Source organism: Peromyscus maniculatus, chromosome 13 (genome assembly GCF_049852395.1).
Source record: "Peromyscus maniculatus bairdii isolate BWxNUB_F1_BW_parent chromosome 13, HU_Pman_BW_mat_3.1, whole genome shotgun sequence".
NCBI lineage: Eukaryota > Metazoa > Chordata > Mammalia > Rodentia > Cricetidae > Peromyscus > Peromyscus maniculatus.
This window is the reverse complement of record NC_134864.1, coordinates 53,188,491-53,211,764: the sequence shown is the minus strand read 5'-3', so window position 1 is coordinate 53,211,764 and position 23,274 is coordinate 53,188,491. Positions and strand designations below refer to the sequence as shown.

Sequence of the window (23,274 nt, the reverse complement as noted above, 5' to 3'; positions counted from 1 at the left end):
CATCTAACTGTAAGTGTCTGGGCTGTGAAAGGCCCCATGGCTCTCAAAAACCCGGCATCAGTTGGCCCCACACCTCAGTGGGATGGTTGTTGGAAAAGTGCATCACCTGTGAGCTTACCGACAACTCCTCCTGATGGTGTCGGGGGTACAGTGGAAAGGGAGGGAAAATCGGGTCAACAAGTTCTCAGGGGTCCTGGGAGTCTGCTATCATTTGAGGCCGGTTCAACCCTCATGAGCATCTTTCACACTCTGATGAAGTGCAAGACTCTCGGAAAAGACACCAAGAGACAGCCCTGGCGGCTTGAGAAAGCGGCAGAATCAGCTCCCACCCCCACTTCTAATGTTAGGGTGTCTCTAATGTCCAGGATCTCTAACTGTGGTTCTGTAGCTCCACACTTGGATCTGCTTCAGAGCAACACCTGGGTTACTCTCCAGTGACATCGTCTTCTTCTCTGCTAGAGGTCACTTCTGAGGGTCAAGGATTAGTCACTCCTAAGAGGCCCAGCCTAGATCCAGCATTCTGGAAGTCAGATCAGAGCTCTGAGTGACAGAATCACACAGGTCTTGGCCTGAATGGCTCCTTCTGCTTGGTTAAGATGGGAACGTGAGAACTAGACTCTTCAAATGCCAGCACAGACACTCACTACGGGACATGGACCAGGTCAGACACTTTACTTCTCTGTGCCTCAATTTCCCCTGTTTGTGAGGTGGGAAAAATAATGGCCCCCAATACAGAGTGATTAATAGTAATAAATAACTTAATACATATATAATAATATGAATATGTATACAAAAATCTGTGTAAAACAATGTAAATATAATATTAACTATATTCATAGTATGGTAGATTTTATACACAGTAAACATGTATTATTCTGCATTGAAATGTGTGTGTGTGTGTGTGTGTGTGTGTGTGTGTGTGTGTGTGTGTGTGTGTGGTGTATGTCAGGGTATGCATAGGCCAGAAGAGGACATTGGATGTTTTTCTCTATCATTCTCTTGGCTGCTGCTCGAGAGAGGGTCTCTCATTGACCCTGAAGCTCCCCATTTTACCTGGGCTGGCAAGTGAGCTCTCGGATCTACCTGTCTCAGTTCTGCTATGCTGTGCTGGGGTCCCAGGTATGGACAGCTACACCAGGTTTTTACTTGGTTGTTAAGGATTTGAACCCAGGTCCTCATGTTTGGCAATAATTGCTCTTAAACACTGAGTTATCTCTTTTTCCCCCATCTACGTTTACATTTCATGTCTATTTTTAATTAAGATATATTTTACATAAAATGTAGGTGTCTGTAAATAAACCATTTGTATTATTACTGTTGCTACTGTCTCCTTTTATTTTTTTTTTTTCATTTTTTGCAGGGACAGGCTTTTTAGCTTTCATGCTTCCCTGCGTCTGTTCATGCATACAGACTGCTGAGTTTCTACAGATGGCTGTAACACAGAGAGCTGGGGTTAAGTTGATTTAAACCTGACCCTATCATTTATAAAACTATAATCTACAATGAGTGCCATGTAAATATTATTTCATAGCTTCCTGGAACATTCCTCTTTCAGATGTTTTTAAAATTTCAAGTTCTTCAATAACTCCATTTATTTTTCTGTTTTACTTCAAAGGACTGTTGATCTCTGGAGCAAATAGCCTGGACAGAAATGTGTCAAAATATGTCTTATTCGTCATGTGGGCTGAATCTCGCAGTCCCCAGCAGCTATGGATCAAGAGATGTTTCTGAATGAATGGCCTCTGAGAGCAATAGGCTTTGTATCTCTAATCAGAACGAGGGCAACATTTTCCTCCTGTCTTCATCGTCCACGAGAACCCATAAAACAAACACCCACCTCACAAGCAAGAACGCTTCCTACACAGCACTGCTACCAAGGGCCCATGAAGTCCCTAGCTGTACGAAGGGCACATAAATAGCTTTGGAAATAAAATCCATTCACTCATCCATTCATTCATCCATTCATTCATCCATCCATTCATTCATGTAGCACTGGGCACTCCTCACGCAGGAGGCGCTGTGTTGCTGTTCATGTAGAACTTTAACTGGCAAATGTGACACGGTATCAACCTCCGCAAACCCACTTCCTCTTCAGCAAATAGAAAATAACCGAGGACGTGAATTCGCTGCCACTGTTGAACACTGGAGGGGAGGCCTGCCGCTGCTCCTGGCAGACATGAAGTCATACTTCTGGTGTGTCTTGGCCCTCGGCTTCCAAATCGGAGTTTTAACAGGTGAGTGGCCCAGCTGAACTTCTTATTAAATTCAAGTTTGAACATTAAGAAAAATCTAAAATAGAAAAATCTGGTACAAATGGATTTTTTTTTTTTTGGAAAGCACAGATGAATTCTGAAGCACTCCAGCCCATGGCTCAGGGCTCCATGCTGCCCCTGTCAATGTGGATGGCATTGAGTTGGCATTGCTTCTTTTGATACTATGTTTTAACATGAAAAAGTATGTTTCCACAGACCATTAAAAATTTAAATTCCTTGCTCGGAGTTACCTGCCAGTGGGTAAAGCAGAAGACTGGCTCCACTGTCTCCAGAGAAAGATGAAAGGCAAGATAACTTGTGTCAACAGAAGGAAAATTAAATAACCCTGGCATTTGGGCCGGGAATCCTATGGTAGAGAATAAAGTGGATGGACTCCCAAAAGAAGAATTTTGACTTTAATCTTACTTGGATGGTTCTATGTCTTAAATTCGTAGCTGGCCATAAGGTTTTTTCCCCTTTTTCCTTTCTCTCTTTCTCTCTTTCTCTCTCTCTCTCTCTCTCTCTCTCTCTCTTTTTCTTTTTTTTTTGAGATAGAGCTAAACCAATCCTGGTTGCTCTTATAAAGTATTTAGACACTAAATATGAGGGTCATTCTGAAATTTAAAAAAGGGAGAGTGGATGACTGCAAACATTCACCACCCCTATAGACCTTAAGTAGTCTGTCTGGTGTCTTTTATTCCTTTTTGTGGGTTGCATTTATCAGACCTCACATGTGCAGTGTAAATTATAACACATGTTTTTTTTTTTTTGCTGATTCTCATTACATACACGTATATATTATTTTTCCTTTTTTTCTCTAACTATGGGTCCTGTTCCTAAAATTGAGAAAAATGAAGTGAAACATTAAATGTGGGAAAATACCTTTAATAGGAGAAACGAAAGCAGAATATTCAGTGTTATAAACCCATCCAGAAATGCATTTCTCAGGGGTACAAAGAAGTAGACATTACTTTTCTCTCCCAAAAAAAAAGAGTCAAAACTAAAATTGGATTTATTCAGCATTTGATCTTGTGTTGTCTCAAAGCTATGTACATGTTCTTAAGAAGAATGAGGAGTGATTGAAGAAGGCTATCCCTCATGGGTTTACCTGGATTAAGTACCAAGAACAGCTCTGGACCACTTGCTTTCTCTCTCTCTCTCTCTCTCTCTCTCTCTCTCTCTCTCTCTCTCTCTCTCTCTCTCTCTCTCTCTCTCCAAACCTTCTGAAATGCTTAGCAGGATAAAGGATGCAATAATAGCCGTGGCAGGGAAATCCATTCATTTAGTCATCCACTCCTCTGTTCATTCATGCAGCACCGGACACTTGCCACGCGGGAGGTGCTGTGTTAGCCACTGTATGGACAATGGCGAGCAAAACTAGGTGGTGCCCACTCTGCTGAGACTGGCCAGGCACTAGCAAAAGAGACACTGATCAAGTAATCCTATGAACTGTTGACAAGTATAGGTAAAACTCAGTCCCATGAGAGTGTACCAAGGAGTCAGGTCAGACAGGGAGGCTATGTATGGACCTGGAGCCACACAGACGTTCCTGTGGAAATGGCGCTTGAGTTGAAATGGGAAGGACAAATAGGAATCAGTGGGGAGATCAGCATCAAGGCAGAAAAGAAAACTCTATGGAAAGTCAAAACAAAGCATCCATAGTGTTCAGAAGAAGGTCAGAGGGCTGGACCAGGGTAGATGCAGCTGAGCACAGGAAGAAGTTGAGGATGACGCAAGATGAGACTGAGAAGGAGGAGGTCAGGGGTCAGATTACTCAGACAGCAAGGATCATGCTAAAGATTTTGGCTTTTCTTTCAAGAAAATTTGTACAAGTTATTGCATGGTTGTTTGTGTGCTGCCTCAAAAGTTTTCTGCATACCAAACCCATTTGGGCAGTTCTGGTGTAGGTGGTGTACTCAAAAGAATTGTGTGAGCAGTGATGCTATTTCTGGAGGAGGATAGAGCCAGCCACAGGATTATCACAAGTCGTCAAAACAAGCTGATCAATCAATTCTTCTGGAATAGTCACCTGAGATCCCAAAGGAATAAAACCAATGTTAATTATTCTTATCACACGAAAAATCGTATTATGTAGAATGCCATTTTCCAATGACAGTCATCCAAACAACGGAGGCATGAACAGCTAAAAGGTGATAATAAACACACTAACAATCATATTCAAAGTGACCTCCCCCAGGGTACATACACCCAGGAACTCCTATTTTCACAGCTAGAAACACAAAGCCAAACTCGAGTCAACTATGAGACTTATGGGTCCTCTCTAATACTTTTAATTCTTCCAACTCTTGGCTTACCCATGATATGGTGATGTAGAGATTCTTGCTCTCAAGCAGGGCTGAGAAGGACTCAGCAAACCAGGAAAGGCTAAGTGATTCATCACATAGTGGTAGAACCATCATTAGAACCCCAGTGTGCGCAGCTAGCTCTGTTGAAGCAGGAGCGAAATAGCACAAATCTCCAGGGGCAAGATTCTGACCAACTTGGTTGTTGAGTTGGTGAAGTAAGAAGGCTGAGAGTCTTGGACATTCCCAGTCTTCAGTGGATCTCAATGTAAAGCTTAACAAAGTCTTATTATTCACAATCCTGGGATAGTAGGAGGCTCTTCCTTACAGAAGAATCTGCAGGAGGAAATTATACAAGAAACACTTCTTCCCAGGCAACGGGGATGTTGTGGGTGACCTGCTGAATTCCGGCTTTAGAGAGACTGTGCTGAAATCAGTGTGGAGAAGGCAGCCAGTGAGAATGATTGCTAGTGGGTGATGTCTAATAAATGTGTGTCTCATGAGGTATCCTCTCAGGAAGCCAGGAGGGTAAACCTTAGGCCTACTCTATCTCTGACAGGGACTGAAAAGTTTCTCTTGGGAGAAACAGCCCTGCGGTGTTCTTAGCACAGAACTCGGGGATGGACTGACCTCGGAGGCCATCCCTTTGAGCACCTATTTCATGCTGCATTAAGAAACTCTGCATCAGCAACCTTTTCTTTGGATAGATGAAGCCTTGATTTTATTCCTCCGAGAGTGTATGCATGTATTTACCTCTTCTTTTCCCATGTTATCAAGTCTTCTCATTTTCTTTTACATTTTGTTGGAATGGCAACATTTTCTTTTAATATTCTTTGCTTCTGGTGAATTTGGAAGGTTGGTGATACTTCTTAAGTGATTTATTTTTGTTTTCTGTGATTGGATGTGTTCCTTGCACTTAGGTCTGTCTACCACATTCATGCCTGGTGCCTGTGGAGGCCAGAAGAGGGTGTCGGACTCCTGGAACTAGAGTTAGAGATGGCTGTGAGCCATCGTGAGGGTGCTAAGAATTGAACTCTGATCCTCTGGAAGAGCAACAAGTGCTCTTAATCACTGAGTCATCTCTCCAACCTCTGATGATACTTCATAAATTATTTAGTCATTATGTTCAGAGGATCACAATAGATTAGTTAAATTCATGCATTTCTGGTAATTGAACCCAGGATCTTACATCTGCTAAGCAAGGGTTCTACAAATGAGCTGCGTCTCCAATCCTATTTAGAAATAAGCATAGCTATGCCCTTGCCTGGAATGCCTAACCCCTACTCACCACACTGGCATGAGAACCTTGAAGTGCCCTCCTTCTCCCCACTCTCTTCTTGGCTCTATCACCGGCCCATGAATGGGCTTTGCCAAACTAGTGTCAAGCAAGCTCATCACCATGTTCTGTCTTGACAGCTTTCCTTTCCTATCCGTTCTATCGTTTACCCTTCTATCACGGAGCTGGTCTTCAGTGACCGCATCAGTGCGGATGCTGCTCCTGTCTTGTGACCTCTGTTCTGCCAGTGCTCTTAGGCCTTCCCTTAGTGCCAGCGCAGGGGACAATGTCCCTTTTCCCCCCTCTCTAGGGTGACTGATACCTTTCCTATGATTGGGAGTTCTGGACCGCAGTCTCTTTTCTTGGAAGATTTTCATCCACTCTCTGTGGCCTTGTGGGTTGTGGTGAAGTACTTCAAGTTAGTCTGAGTCTTGTTCTTTTTTAACTTAAAAAAAGAAAAGCCCTTTTAGAATTTTGTTAAAAAAAAAAAAAAAAAAAACAAAATTTTGAGACAAGGTCTCATGTAGCCTAGACTGGCTTTGAACTTCTGATTCTCTTTCCACCACCTCCCAAGTACTGGAGGATTACAGATATGTGCCACCACTGGTTTATGTGGCTGGAGACTGAACCCAGGGCCTCTTGTACTCTGCCAACTGACAAACTGCCTTACTTCTGATATCTTGAAAGTTGTTTGTTTTAATATTGGAATTCAAGAATTCCATGCTCATGTGGCTCTTTCTCACGTATGTTACTGAATTTTGTATAGGACCAGATACTTTGTTTCCATTTGTGAATTAAACTTTATTCTTCATTTCAGGTATTTTTTTTTCTTCTAGTTTTTGATCACATTTTCCTCTCTGTCTCCTCCACCCCATCTCTTTCTAGAAATCTCTATTACTCTCACATAGAAACTTTTTTCACCAAAGTGAACACAATTGCTTTCATTTTTGTGTTTACTAACTACAGATATGATAGAGTGTTAGACCTTCTAAGTTACTAGTTCCTTCCTAGTAATCCGTAGGCACACAGGGAAAAACCCCCGACTTTTGTCTTAGCTTTGCTCATAACAACCTCTATCACATTCATTACTTGATGCAAAATGTACACCCGTACATGTAGAAACTGAACAGACACCACCATTCATGCGACTTTCCTATTCTAAGGTCATTCAGCTTGAGATGTAAAGTGAATTACTGGGCTTCCCAATTAAAAAATCATATGTAAGAATCATTGTTATATTTTCTACATAAGTGGTGACTCTGTGATGTTATTCTTCTAACAAACTAAGCCAAGTAGTGGCTTTCAGTTATTCCAAGAAAATAATTGAAATTTTATAAAAATTCAAAATTACATTCTGAAAAGTGGAATGTATATAGATCAAATATACAGTATACATAGACTATGAAATATAAATTGAAGCTGTTAGTCAAAGTGTGGCTTTTTTTTAAAAAATTGATTTGGCCTCTAAAGTTGTCTAAAGCAGACAATGATGTGCAAATTCCAAGAGTCAGACGTTGGGGCTGTGATCCTCTGAGGTCTGTTCATGGTGCTGTGGTGCTCATGACTGCTTTGCTCAAGGAAAAGCAGAGAAGGGACAGGCTGAGACTAAGCACGGTGACAGACTCAAGTGTTTGTGCCACTTTACTACTGGTGCTGACGAATCAACGCTTTCTGAGTCACGTTGCCATGGGTAAAGCACTTCCCGCAAGCAATTCAAGATTCTTTACAGGTGACTGTATTTGCATTTGAGAAGTCAAATTTAAGCAGCTGATGTTTATGTTGTCCTTGGAGAATCCATTCATGCGACAGTAGCAGCATTAATCACTCCACTCCACTCTACATCATATTGTACCATCGAAGACTAAGCAAAAAACCCATAGAAATGTTTGTCTGCACTTGTTTAATTACAATGGGAGTTTCTTACAGATATGAATCCATTTCTACAGGAAGATAAGCTACTAAGTAATTGTGAGAAATTTAGACTCTGATATCAAGAAACTGTATTTTTTCAAGTTCAAATACACAGGGCAACTTAATACATAATGGTTGATAAATGAATAGCTAGATAACATTAAACACATGTAATTGCATATTTGAGAAAGAAACAATCTTACTGGTTTGGATGTGTAATAACCCTTCAGTCAGAACACACACACGGTACTGTTGTGAGTACTGAGTATTTGTAGTACTAATACATACACCGTAAGCGAAAAAAGAAATACTAAAGAGAATTTCCACTTCTGTCTTAATGTTTCTTTCCCCATAGCAAATCACTTCAGATGGTATAGTTCTGTTTCTGTAAAGTGAGGGTGTTGGGCTATAGTATCAGATTGAGGGGGGGGCGGCATTCAGTAAGTGGACTCTGAAGTCACATTGTCTAGATGCAATTTATGACTCTAATAATTCTCACTGCTGACTTTCTCCCCTTGGATAAAGGCTATTGAATATTGCCATTCAAGCCTGAGTCTCTTCATCTCAGAACAGAGATAAAGAAAAGGTGATCTGACTTACAGGCCAGCTTTGAGAAACAGATGATGTATTTTATAGAATTCATTTAACAATGTACTCTGTACACAGTTAATACAATGGAAGCCCCTGAAAACTATTGGGGTTCAAAAAATTGGGTGGGCATCAATTAGTTTGAGTCTTTGCCTTTGCACCAGGATGTAGGTGTTTCCCAATTTCCAGCAAATAGGACCTCTTTCTTCTCTTGTGTTACTCTTCTTGGTCCATGTTAGGGGTCAATATCTCTGTTGAACTTCCATGGTCTTATCTTCATTGTTTTAAAAGCATCATTAAGTTTCTCCTGTGTCCCAGGTCCCCTGAACTTTTTAGCCTTATAGACTTCATGATTAAATGAGGAAGCAAGACAAGAATAATTAGGATCTAATAATATATGTGCTAGAAATATATTAGCTAAATCAAGTGTTGCTGAGAACATAGAGTTAGGAGTTTTGGGGCATCTCAGAAGGACCTGAAGAGAGGACTTAGAGCCATTCTTAAGGAGTGACAGAGAATCTTAGTTGGATAAAGGGGTGATTAGATTCTAGTTTGTGGAAACAGAAGAAACAGTGTGAGAGGAATGGCCCACAACTTCAGTGTGGCTGGAGCAGATGGTCTATGGGATCATGGAGGCTTTTATGTCATGCCAAGGGGATTGGGTCTTTCCCTTATAAACAACAGGGGACTAATGAAGATGTTTAAGCTGGGGAACAAAATGTTCTTTAGAAACACAATTTTAGAGGCAGATGGCAGAAAGACAGGAGAACAGACTGTTGTGGCGGGCGGGGGCAGCCAAGAAGATGCTTCCACAGATGGAAGAAGACATGAAGAAGGTCTGGATTGGCAATGAGACTGGAGAAGAAAGACCAAGTTCAAGAGGTGTCTACAAGCTAGAGTCAACTGAACTTGGTGACTAATTAGATGAAGAGAGTCAGGGAGTAGAAAAGATGATGGAGACTGAGTGTCTTGGGGTTGGCCAGTGATTCTCTAAAGAGATAAAATTGGCTTTAGTGAGTGAACGGTTCAGCTTGGACATGCTCCACTTGATGAACAAACTGTATCCAGAGAGAGATGCTAAGAGGAACAGGAAGCTGACCTGGAGGGCTGAGCTGGAGATAAACATCAGTGTAAATGAGTTCCCACACGAATGTCCTGTGTGGGAACCTAAAGCACTGTGCATAGCAACCGAGAAGTGGGAAGTATTCATGAATCTCTATCACACACACCCCCTCCTCTCTGTAGAATAGAGGCAGTCTCATTTAATCTCATGTGATTTCCATCCTATGATAATTTCAAACCAGTGGCAGTGAAATCACTAACAGAGTAGTTTATTTGCAAATTAATTATGTTGTGAATATTGATTCAAAGTTTTATAGCACCTTTGGGGTTTTTCCATTTTCACTAAGAAAATAACTTGTAACTAGAAGAAAATGGATCTTTCATTTTTCTTATTATACATGCTTAGACAACTAAGGGTTGTTTTTGCCCCTTTCAGAGTTTCTTGGAGAGTAATAGCAGCTTGCATACTGTGAAGGTGTGTGTGTGTGTGTGTGTGTGTGTGCATGTTCATACACTGAGAGAGAGAGAGAGAGAGAGAGAGAGAGAGAGAGAGAGAGAGAGAGAGAGAGAGAGAGTTGGTTTGGTGGTTTGTCTTCACTTTTCTTCACATTTTTGATTTGCCTTTCTCTAGATGGGTTAGGTTTTATTTTGCCTGCCCATCCTACTGCAGAACCCACTCATCTTATTAGGTTTTGGGATCTTTTTGAATTATAGCATGAGTGTAGGCATGATGCACAGATAAGGGTCTAGTAGCCAGGAATCTAAAAGTTTTAGCTAGTTGACTCATAAGAAATGGCACTGTTTTTTTATTAAAGATGAAAGAGTGGTAGAAAGCACATTTTAAAAATGATGCTGAAATGTATGAGTAAGAGATCAAATGTAGCAAGACTCCAATACAAGCTCTTTAAGGTTCATAGCTGCCAATTGTGTCACGCTCTTGTGCTCTTCTGAGCCAACTAAAGCTTATCATCGTTTGACTACAGAAAATATGTTTAATAAGCATTATCAATAATTGCCAACTCAGGAGATCTTATCTCTCTCTCTGAGGCCTTTGTAGAGGTTTGTGGTTAAAAGTCTGAGTTAAAGAATAAAATCACACTGGTAGTCTGTTTTACATCCTCTGCACTGTGTGGGGTCTCTACATGTCTCTTTCAAGCTTTTTTTTTTTCAACCAGCGCTAATACAACTGTTTACAGAGTCCTAGCTGGGTAGGTCCTAGGCGGACCATCTGATACGAGGAAATAAAATAGTTTGGATATCAAAGGAATCAAAACCCGTTTAGATTCAAAAGACATAGAGTCTTCTGAGCTGTCATGAAGTCTTTGGGGAAGGACTTTCTCTAGAGATTTTCTTCTCTTTTTCTTCTTTTTCCTCTTCCTTTTCCACCCCCTCCCCCCCTGCCCAGCTCCTTTGTTTGTTTGTTGTTTGTTTGTTTGTCGAGAGAGTGTCTCACTCTGTAGCCAAAGCTTGGCTGGAACTCACTATGTAGCCCCAGGATGGCCTTGATCTTATGGCTCCTCTCTGCTTCAGTCTCCTAAGTGCTGGGATTATAGGTATGCGCTGTCACACTGGCTCCAGAGATTTTAGCAGTCCCTAGGGAAAAAAAAGAAACACAAATGTTCTTATTTTAAAAAATTGAAAATATAAAAACTCACATAATACAAAAACTCTGATTTCACTTTTGAAAACAGTCTATTCTTACAAGAGTTATACGTGGCATAATTGGCACAACAAATATAACAACTATTTTTTTTTTTAAATCACAACAGCTGGCAACAGATTTGAGTCTTGTGTGAAGAATATAAAACATAGTGTGCTGTGTGAGTCAGGAAATATACCACCTGTTTTCTACAGTGAATATTGTCTAGATGTGTCAGCAGAAGACAAAGCAAGTGTTCAACTTAACACTCAGATTTTAAGACATCACTAGGATATAAACAAGCATATTCTCATTTGTGTCCTTAACTTAGTGTTGAAATATGTATCATTGGTGCTTGTATGAAAAATCACTAATATGTGGTATTTCTTGACACTTGGGTGGATTAGCACAATGGTTGTTCTGGGGCTCCATGGCCTGCCCACACACTGGACAAGTTGAACTATTACATACTTCAAGGTATTGAAAAAATCAGTCAGAATTAAACCTGGCTGTCCCTCAGTAATCATGAAAGGGCCAAGAAAAACATTCATTAGTTAAGCAAAACCTGGTAGGTATTTAAAGGCAAGGAGCTTCTTTCTTTAGATTATTTTCTAGTTATGTGACATGTAATCTTGGGAAAAATACATTTCTGGTTCTAGTTTAACTTGATGTATGCAGATATAAGATAGGAGATAAGTGTGAATGCATACATCCATGTGAGTAAATTTTAATCATAATTTACTATTTACCAGGTGCTGTTGTAGATACTTGGGATGGAATTGTAGATTCCTAATGAGGTTCTCATTTCAAGCTTCTATCATCATGGGGTAGCCAGACAATAAACAAGTCAATAAACAGTCAGACCTGATTATTTTATACAGTGGTACGTATTTTCTCCCTCAGGAAATATGTCAGAAAATGACTTAGATATGCACTTTGGATAGGTTGACCAGTAGTCTCTGAAGAAACATTATTTTGAATAATGAAGACAAAGCAGTCATTTATAGAGAAGAGGCTGGGCATCAGTGGGCCAGAGTGAAAGCCAAAAGTTAGGTAGCTTTGCATAGAAAGTGGAGGGGATGGGGAGGAAGGAAGGAATGAAGAGGAGAGAGAGAACTGTAATTTGGACCAACTGTGATTAAAATCGGAGTAGAAAGATTCAGTTGATCACAGGAGCAATCATCAAAGCTTTCTTCCTGTTGACATACTTTTAGCAGTGGTCTTGAAAGACTTGGCTCTTAGCGCCACTTTCCTGCTTCCATTGATAGTTGCTAGTAGCACTTTGTGGCTTGAGCTAATGCTCTTTCATGAACTCAGGAAGATGTGTGACCTGGAAGAAAAGCTGAATCTGTCTGAGTCTTTGTCTATGCATAGTAGACTTGTTGTTTGGTATGTAGGTCCACCCTGTCTGGCTGTGTGTGTGTGTGTGTGTGTGTGTGTGTGTGTGTGTGTGTGTGTGTTACTGGGAAGTAGGTAAAATGACAAGAAACCAGGAGTGTGAGATGAGGGTATTTGTAGGATGCTCAGGACATGGACAAACAATGTATATACGAATTTACTGGGCATTGAGATGGTCTTGGAAGAATGTGATGAACACAGTAAAAAACAATAGCAGAGGCCACATTTAGGAGCAAGTTTTTTGTGTTAGTTGCTATTTGAAGAAAACACAGAAGTGAGAGAAATCAACAAAGAGATGGGTGAGAGAGATACTCAAAAGTTTAACTACTTCTGTGGCAGAGGAATTAACCAAATGGATTTGATAATCTACCAAGCAAAAGAGATTCTAGATATTTGCTATCTGGATTACTGCTATCATGCCAGTAATCCAGCCTGAGTGTTAGACATGGAGATAAGAATATCCAAAGAATGGAGGGAGGATTTTGGCTTCTGCAATTGTAAGACATCAGTATGTTCACACTTTCCTTGAACTGCCTGCCCATTTGTCTATTAATGGCTTTTCACTGCTACCGGGGATTCTCTTGCTGGTCTTTCTGTCTCTCTCCACTACTGCGTGTGGGTATTTGAACCTGTGCACATGTGCGTGCATGCATGCTGAGGCTGGAGATTAGTGACAGGTGCCTTGCTCCAGTGCTCCTCACTTCAGCTTTGGTCTCTCACCAAACCTGAAGCTCCCTGATTTGCCTGGATTGGCTATATTTGGCTGTATTGGTTAGTCAATGAGTTCCAAGGATGTCTCTCCTTCCCACTATCTCGAAGTGATGGGGCTGTAGATGCAGGCTGGCATATTCACCTTTGTTTATGGGTGCCGGAGATCTGAACTCATGCCCTCACACTTACAGGGCAAGCTCTTAACAGACTGCGCCATTTCCCCAGACCATGTTGTTCTTCTCTCTCTCTCTCTCTCTCTCTCTCTCTCTCTCTCTCTCTCTCTCTCTCTCTCTCTGTATTATTGTAACAAATTCGGCTAGAGGCTAAGAGGAGTTTGTGATTTGGTATTTAGCACATCTGTTCTATAGGTGCAAAGTAATTTTGAGGTAAATATTTAACTGCTGTGGTGGCAAACATGTAAATTGCAGGTTTACAGTTGCCAAATGCTTTTCTAGACTGAAAGCTTAAAACTTAAACATAGGAAATGTGGAAACGTGAGTCAGCCTTGTTAGTACTGTGTACAGTGATGAAAAGGTGAGCCAGGACATGTTTAGATTACGAATGATCATTGAAATGAATATTTATGAGTACTTGATGGATGACGCTCTGGAGGCCCCAGTTGATTTTAATGACACACAGCGTAGTTCTGCATGGAAGAAAGAAAGAAGGCTGAACCCTTCCTAGCCACCCCGCATCCTACCTTCTGCAGGCAACGAAGGTCGTTTAACTCGTTCATGTTCATGTTTTCCTGACTCTTCGCAATATTCTTTCTTAAGAGAAGATTAGCGGGAACATGGCATCTTTGATGGGGACTCACCTGACAGCGAAGTTGTGTCTTGGTTGTCTCTGGTCTCTTCTGGATGTGTTCTGACCCTTAACCCACAGAAAGCAAGTGTTGGAAAGAGCCCCCCAATCTCTCTTTCTCTGTCTGTGTGTATGTGCACGTGCACAGAGTGTGTGAGTACACACGTGTGTGTGTGTGTGTGTGTGTGTGTGTGTGTGTGTTTGTGTGTGTGCCTATGTAGAGGCCAGAAGTCAACATCCGGTGACTCCTTAATCACTTTTTACCTTGGTTTGGAGACAAGGTCTCTCAGTGGACCTGAGCTCACCCTTTTGGCTAGTGATTGCCCAGTAAGCCGGTCTCCATCTTGCAGCAGATGCCAGGCTTTGCGTGTCCAAACCCAAGTTTTCCTGCTTATGCAAAAAGCTCTTTACCCTTTGAGCCATCGTCCCAGAAAGAACTCTTTAAACAATCAAAACTCATGGTTTTCACTTCTTATTTTACAGACGAAAAGAGAGAAGTCCACAGTGGTACCCTAGGCACAGACCCATATGCCAGTCATGGGACAGAACCAGAATTCGCTCTCGAATTCCTTAGGCAGCACTTCTCAGCACTTCCACAGTTACTTTTCACCTCATCACAGAGTGGGCAAAGAACGGGGAGCGGCTGGGGTACAACGCTTTTTAGTGTGTGTGTGTGTGTGTGTGTGTGTGTGTGTGTGTGTGTGTAGCGGCTGTAGACAGTTTTGCCCCGCGATCTTTTTGTGGTTTGCTTGCTGCCCTTCTAAAGTCTCCGGGAAATTTTCTCTGAACAACGCTGAAGGAACTGAGAAGCCGTCCACTGATCTTATCTTCTGCAGCAGCAGCTAGGAAGCGTCGCGCTCACAAACGTCCTCTAGCAGAACACCCTCCACTTAAAGCCCATGCCGCTGTGCCTGTTCGTCTGTTCGCCCCTCGTCTGTTCTCATCCTCTGCCTTTAACTTACACTTTTCTCGGTGTGAAAAAGAAGTGAAAGCAGCATTATTTTCCTTCTGCATACTTTCAGACTTCTAAATTGTAAGACAAAACATCCATACAGAGGTGTGAACAAATAATAAAAAAACACTTTGAATGAATAACAATCGCATAGTCTCCCTAACCCCCACAATTACCACACACTGAGAATAAAACACGTCCAGCACAGAGACACCTTTCTGCTTTCTATGGTCTTTCCTGATTCAGACTCTCTTCTCTCCTCCAGGCAACAGCACTAGGGTGGATTTGGTGGCATCCATTCGAGTTATATGTCACGCCTCTACTCTCTTGGTGATTATGCAAGGAATCACGTCTTGTGGACATTTACTTATCAAAGGTTGCACATAGCGCCACTACTTTCCTGTCGTGTTCTGGGCAGACAGGTGGCTTCTTCCAGTGTGTGGAAGATGTGACTTCCAATTCGGCTGCATCAGGCGTAGTCTTTATAGCTGATACTGGCACATCTCTGGTCAGTCTTAATGGTTGCTTTGATTTGAAGGTAGTCAGTGTCTTCCTCAAGCTTGTTTTAGACACTCTTTCTAAAAGGCTGTGTGTCTAGCTGTGGGCAGTTTAAAAGTAATTCTTTAAGACTGGTTGAGATTCTTGAATCTGTGCACTGTGCCTGAATTCTGGATAAGTTGTCTACCTATCTTTTAGTTCATCAGTTCTCTTTATAGCCTTGCCTAATATACTTTAAAACCTACTCCTTGGGTATTTTTTTAATCCGTTAGAGCATTTTTTGCAAGTCTTACTTATTTCTTTTTCAAATTAGTTGGCTTAAATTTTTTCCTTGACCCTGAAGCTATCATTTTTCAAAACATAATGAGCACAACTGTTTCTTTTTGGGGGTGTCTGCTAATTCAAAGGCATGTGATGCTCTGGTTGCTTGTGTTATCTGCTGATTCTGTTGTTCTCTTTACCTTCTAGTTCATTCTTCCCTATTGTACCTGTCACTGTAGTTTAAAGCACTCTTTGTAAGGCTGAGTCACATCTCTTCTACACAGGAAGTGTGGGGTGATGGCAGTCCAAGACCACTTTAACTAAAACCCCAGGACTGAGATTTCCCTGGACTACACCAGACATGAGAGTCAGTTCCCTCGGGCTTCCCTTTACTCCAAGGATCATTCCAGCATTCTTTGGGAATCAGCTTACTGAAGGAACATCTCCCAGCTTCCTCACTTTGCAGACTCTGGGAGATAAAGCATAAAGGCAGAAGTTCAATCATGGGAGAGCAATAAATGTTCTCGGAGCAAAAGCCCCTGTGAAGTTCTGCTCATGGCCCTGGTTCCAGGGTGTCATCTCACGTTTAGCCTGCGTTTTCTACCTTCTCTTCAGATCAGTTATTTAATCCTTGCAATACTACTTTTGTTTACTACTTCCTGTTGTTTTATTGTTGAATAAGGAATATTGACATCATTGGAAGCTGGAACACTTGTGTTTACTTTTTACAGCCAAACCTCTAATTTGAAAATGTTTCCTGGAAATATGAGAGGTATTCACTAAGGGCTAGAGAGACTAAAAGAAATGAATAAACAAACAAACAAACAAATGGATTGTGATGAAGCGTGAAAGGAGCTAAGGCACCAAGCATAAACAGAGATATGGCAAACGGATCATCTTGTATGCTGCCAATCTTCATACAAGTTAGAGCCCTTCTTTAAGGAAATAATATGGCAAGACATATTTGGATAAATGCCATGGTGTTTACAGAAAATCAGAGTGCTGAAAATAATCCTGATATCACCTAAGTGCTTAGTTTTAATAAATCATGAAAGATTAACACAAGTGGCTCATTCTATAGTAATTAAAAATGACCGTGTTAAATGGGTAAAAAACTGTTTATGATAGGGCATTGTATGATGATAGCGGAGCACAAAATACTGTGTTTGCTATATAAAATTGTACCACTAAAAAGTCAAAGTCAAAAATATGGAAATGCTTTCTGTTTTACTAGGGATGGCTTTTTTTAAAAAAAAATTATTTTATACTTGTTGGATCTTCTTAAGAAAAAAGGAGATTTTACAACTTAAAGCTACCATTTTCCCAAACAATTTTAGTATAAAACTTTTCATTAAAAAATGACATGTCTTTAAAAAAAAACCAAAATAAACAGTAGAACACCTAGAACCTAGAAGCCAGGCTTCACAATCTGCAACCAGCTGAAACCATTTCAGTCTCTTCCTCCTGTGGTCTCCATGTAGCTCACAGAAAACAACTCTTGTTCTGGTGATTTTAAAAAGTGAAAAAGGAGCAAAAGTCTGGAGCCTCACCTGAGCACTGGCTGATTTGGTTCTTAGCGAGTGGGTTCCTAGAAGACACATTACTATTTGAACATAATTGACTTGCTCCTTTGCTTTTCAGTTGGAGGATGTAATGCTATTAATCATTTAATTTTAACTCCAGTAAATTTATATACTTTTAAAAGTTTTTACTCCCATAACACCTTTTTGAAAGCCTTTCCTTGTTCAGCTAAAGGAAAATCATACTTTAATTTCAGTTTTAAAACTCACTATTCAAAGGGGCATTTTCTGACCCTCCGGTGAAGATTATAATACACCCCCCCCAACCTTATCACATTTCCCTTGATAACATTTTGTTCCTAGCACAAATTATATACAGCTCATCACTCATTTCTCTGTTATCATCTGGCTCCCAGTGTGGAACCTAGAAAAGCATGGATATCCTCTCTGTTTGAATCATACTATCTAAACTTGTTACTTGATATATAACATTTTATATGTTATTACATGCAAAGCCCATTTATAGTGCACAGTTTTGTCTTGTCAAATACTAATTTGTTTGCTTTGCTATGAAATCTTTCATTTTTGTATAAATAGAGGTGACTTTATAAAAAGAAATCCCATTTCCACTTAAATATAATTACTAGGGCAACATGTTCACCAAACAGCATTCTTACTTTGTTCTTTTTCTTTTAATCCAGGAGAAATCAATGACTCAGCCGACCATACGATGTTTTCGTTTCACAGTGGACGTATCCAGATTTCTTGTAAATACCCCGAGACCGTCCAACAGCTCAAAATGAAGTTATTGAAAGGGAAAGAAGTCCTCTGTGAGCTCACCAAAACCAAGGGAAAGGGAGACGGGGTGTCCATCAAGAATCCGAAGTTGTGTCCATATGAGATGTCCAACAGCAGTGTTTCCTTTTTCCTAAACAACTTGTACGGTTCTCAGGGCAGCTATTACTACTGTAGCCTGTCGATTTTTGAGCCAGCTCCTTTTCAAGAAAAGATCTCTGATGGACAATATTTGTATATTTACGGTAAGACATTGGTTGGGGCGTATGTGCATTTCTGAGACTTTTCTCATCAAAGGACACAGACAAATGAGTATCTTTTGTGTTACATCCTTTATGTGTAGTTGGCAACAAGTCATCTTGGATGAAATATGCAAGGAATGATGTGTTGTTCATATTAAGTTGATATTTATCAGGAATAAGTGATTTAGTTACCTATACTGTTGAGTTAGAATTAGGGCCTAATCTTTCAAACACCCAGATCATGGCTCAGTGGATATTACCTCTACTCACTTAAGGTAGAAAGCAGTTTGGAGAATGAGGTGAGACAACCTGAAAATCAGTTTTATACCATGGATTTTCCTACTTACTCCTGTGACAGCTGCAGATAGAAAGTCTCTATCATATTTACAAACTAGCATAGTCTTTCCAGCTTGAATTTCAGAGTCCTTGCTACAGTGTGGAGGTGATGTTGGTTGCCATCTACTGGATCTCATCATTGTAAGGAAGAAAAGCCTTCCTTGATTAAAAAGCTTCTTTATGTTTTATGAAAACATTCTCTCTATGCAGCTATGAATGAGGACATGTATTTCTGAGTCTTTCATCAATGTATCTCTCCCCACCCCACCCAGAATCACAGCTCTGCTGCCAGCTGAAGCTCTGGTTGCCTGTAGGGTGTGCAGCTTTTATTGTGGTATACATTTTTGGATGCATACTTATCTTCCGGTTTGCAAAAAAGGTAAGCGATTTCTACTTTTGCCTATACTCGTTTTCCTGGTTGCTTATTTACTCACCAATGCCTGATGCTTTTCTCAGAGCAACCTGAGCAAAAGGGAGACAATTCCTTTCCCCTGATTTACACACTGATTAAACTAATGACTTGGAACAGAGATTATATGTTTGTTTTTTAATAGCTCATTTTATTCCCAAAAGGACTCCGGGGGCTTACAGAGATATATTATTATTACTATTTTTTTCATGAAAAGATAGAAAATTGGGGCCTGTCAAAGATAAAGGTTAGGAAGGAGGATAAAACATAAAAATAGATACCTTTGATTCTTAAAAATTGTTAAATGTTGGATTAATATTTGAATATAAGCTTCCTAAGAGTCAAGACAAAGCTGAAACAATTAGTTGTTAAGTTTCTCTTAATTAGAAAATTGAAACAGTGAGATTATCTTACTAGGTACCAAGAGTAGTTAAGAAGGATACTGCTTCTTCATATGTTACATTGCCAGACTCCTTGTTTTTTAAGGAAAATGTCTGAAAAGCTATCTAGGACAGTATAATAGGAATAACAAAATATTTCTTTTTATTGTGGAACGTTCTTTTTAGCGTTTAACATTCACACAGCACATTCTCAATCAAAGAACTTACTCCATTCTGCATATTATGTGTATATGACAGTATGCAAGTGCATGTTCCTGTGGCTGTCGGTGAGATTTGTGTGTGTGTGTGTGTGTGTGTGTGTGTGTGTGTGTGTGTACATGCACACTTCTAGGCACAAGAGTCTATTCTCTCCTTCCAACACTTAGGCACTGGGCATTGAACTCAGGTCATCAGGCTTGGCGACAATGCTTTTTTTTTTCCCACTGAGCTATCTCATAGGTCAGACAGCGCTTTTTTTTTTTTTTTTTTTTTTTTGGTTTTTCGAGACAGGGTTTCTCTGTATAGCTTTGTGCCTTTCCTGGAACTCACTTGGTAGCCCAGGCTGGCCTCGAACTCACAGAGATCCGCCTGCCTCTGCCTCCCGAGTGCTGGGATTAAAGGCGTGCGCCACCACCGCCCGGCCTCAGACAGCGCTTTTTATTGGAAACCTTTTGCATATTGTTCTACTGAGTCTAAGTCCATAATTATGCTTTTGTCACATGCCAATTCAACAAAAGCCAGAAAACACCTGGAAAACGAGCCTGAAGGTGGGGAGGTGCAGACAATAAACCATGTTCCCAACTTTCTCTTCCAGAAGTACGGATCCAGCGCGCATGACCCCAATAGTGAATACATGTTCATGGCAGCGGTCAACACAGCCAAAAAGTCTAGACTTGCAGGTATAGATTCCCCTTGGGGTTTGGGGACAGGGGGAGCACTCTGCATTATTAAGACCTGATTTTTTTATTTATTTGTGTATTTATATTGTAAAAGAAAGGATAATTTTAGTATTTTATGTGAAAAATCTGGATTTTCACTTTAACTAGGCTAATCCACTTTTTTGTATATTAAAAACAATGTTTGTAAATCACTATTAAAATAAATTAACAGGGGTGATGGCTGTAGTTCAGTTGGTAGAGTGCTTATCTAACACATATGAAACCCTGGATTCAATTCCAGCACCACAAAAATGGGCATCGGGTCACACACCCGCAGTCCTCGAACTCGGGAGTTGGAGGTAGGAGGATCATAAGGGCAAGATCATTTTCAGCTAGACAGGGAGTTGGAGGCCAGCGTGTGATATATGAGATTCTGTCTCAAAAATAACAAAAAGAAAGAGGGAGGGAGAAAGGAATGGTAGAGAAAGGAAAAGTAAAAAAAGAAAAAGAAAAACCAGGCTGCAGTAAGAGGATGGCAATTCAAGTCTAGCCTGGGCTACAGAATGAGTTGCTCCATGTGAGGCTGATGCATCCTTGTCTCCAAATAAAGAGGAAGAGGGGGGCTGGATGTGTGTTCAGCTCACTGTCGAGCACTTGCCTACCACACATGTGGTCTTAGGTCCAAAGCCCAGTACAAAAGAAAAAGATCTGTAGGTCACAGTTGTTTCAAGGTAATTTTCAACTAAAATTTAACCATTTGAGGAATATCCGGGCCTTCCTTGTTGTAATGTTCATGCAATTAGACGGTGCACATTCATTGAATACCCTTAAGTGCAACCTTTGGAGTAAGGGACCAATGGGTGATGGGGACTTTTGGAAGAGGCTGAGAAGAGAGGTTTACATTGATTCTGGGGTCGGGGGATGCGGAGGAGGAATTCATGATGATACTCAGTTGTTTGGAAATAAAGAATGTGCAAACCTGGGAGGCACTGGAAATCCAGCTGAAGCTTTTCCCTCATCCATTGAGAGGTAGAGGTGGGTGCTGTCAAGTCTGAGGAATATCCAGAGCACTTGAAACATGCATTGTGGAAATTTTACACATCTGGTGCCCATGAGTAGAATGATGAGGGGCAGGAAAAGAAACAGAAGCCATCACATTTTGTTACTACTCAGTGGCTAAGGGACGCACATAGATTGTCACAGGATCACTGCATGGAAGAAGGCCTAACCTTGTACGGTTAGTCTTTATTCCCTTTTCAGATAATTGGGGCTGAGGTCCAGATGTCCGGCGTCTCCTTTCCAGACAGTTAATACCACAGCTTTGGTACTTGTTACCAGCTCTGTTTGACTACTTTGCTCCTGAAAAAAAACAAAACAACAGCATACTTCACCCCGATCGTTGTGTTAGTAATAAAGTGTTCTATCTTAGTTTGAGTTCCCTCAAACAGGATCCGAGATAAGGTCTTGGGTACAAATAGTTCACTGGAGTGGTAACCCCAGGGCGAAGGAGGAGAGGGGCAGAGAAGAGAGAGACAGGCTAGAAGAGAGGCAATTGTGAGGTTGAGGGTATGTTACCAGGGTGTTGGCGCTTGGTTCTGGAGGTCTGACTTAACAGGACCTCTGTCAAGTGTACAGAGGCCTCCTACAACTTATGTGAAGGATGGGAAATGGATCACTTAACCACTGGTTTCATTACTGAAGGTGGGAGCTCGCCCTCATCGCTGAACTGGGTTCAGAAAAGAGCCATTCTCAAGTCTTCAGAGAAAGCTAGAGGCAGGAAGGCAGAGTGAGGGACAGTGGGGTGATGGTGCTGGAGTAGTCCGCACATGCAGATAAGCCTTGCTTGGCTGCGGCTGGAACCAGCAGTGGATACCTCCAAGTGAAGTGTTCAGATAATGTCCAGTCCTACATCAAGAGTGGGATGAACAAAGCTTCATGGGAAATGAGGATCTGGTGCTGGGTCTTAGAGCATAAAGATTGTGTGTGTGTGTGTGTGTGTGTGTGTGTGTGTCTGCTTATGAGCGTACACCACAGGGAAAAGCAGAAAGCTTTTTGAAGGGAATTCAGCTCATGTGGAATTTTTGTTACAGGCATGCCCTCATAATCTGGACCACTTTGGCATCCATGGAGGAAGCACCCTGACCAGTTCCCCTGAAACTTGAACCGAGAAATTCTATTTTCTGGACCACAGGGCATCTGACTTGATCTGACTACAGCAATCTCCTTTGGGTATTTTGTTTGGATCAGTGACTACTGGGCACTCAGAATTTCAACAGACTGCCTGGGAATTGCTGAGTTCTTTTAAGGCAAACACCTTCTTATAGAAGGTCCCGCTCATGTGTACTCAACAAACAGACCTCACTGGGTTAGAATCCCCTCTCTCCGCACCTGCTTCTAGCTACACACCGGCCAGTAAAACAAACACATCGACAACATTTTCACAAAAATGCCAAGGGTATTAATCTGCAAAGTGCACGGGCAGCCAAGGGCCAGCATCTGCCCTCATTTTTCAGATTATTCTTGCTGTAGTGATCAATAGTCCTTCTAGAACCAGACAGCAGAGGGAGATGCTTTCATAACAGTAGCTCTTGTGTTTCTGAGATGTTGATGTATATACTGCATTGAACTCATACATTAGTGCCAACACAACATTCTCTTCCAGCTTCTAGACTCCAGTTCATCACTGCTCGAGGGGTTTAGATGCCTTCTCTTGCCTTCAATTTTCCCTTGAAAGATTCTTCCACATGTCTGCTTGGCAGCCTGCAGCCACTCCAAGGAGGAAGTCTACATTTTCTCCCTTCTGTTGCTCAAAAAAAAAAAAATTAGTGGATATAATTTTCTATATTCTCCCTGCCAAAGTAGTTTTTTTTCCTTCAAAGACATCTTATTTTCTCAAATTCAGTTAAAATGTGTTGATACTAGTGGTAGGAAACATTGCTCAGAATCAAGAGCAAATTAATTTTGTTATTGTGTTTTCTACCATTATCTGTGTTTCCATGGTGCTATTAATCACAAGCGTAGCTATTTTTGTAGATCATATTAAAGTTGCAAGCGAGCAA

General features: G+C 41.0%; 1 protein-coding gene across 1 annotated transcript; it reads left to right on the top strand.

The window, feature by feature from the left end:
• Nucleotides 1-1,615: 1,615 nt before the first annotated feature.
• Icos (inducible T cell costimulator) lies at nt 1,616-23,024 on the top strand. The gene is made up of 5 exons (XM_015993916.3): nt 1,616-2,234; nt 17,877-18,215; nt 18,821-18,927; nt 20,152-20,236; nt 22,306-23,024. The coding sequence occupies exons 1-5, from the start codon at nt 2,177-2,179 to the stop codon at nt 22,317-22,319; spliced, it is 603 nt and encodes a 200-aa protein (XP_015849402.1). The 5' UTR covers nt 1,616-2,176; the 3' UTR covers nt 22,320-23,024.
• The last annotated feature ends 250 nt before the right edge of the window (nt 23,025-23,274 follow it).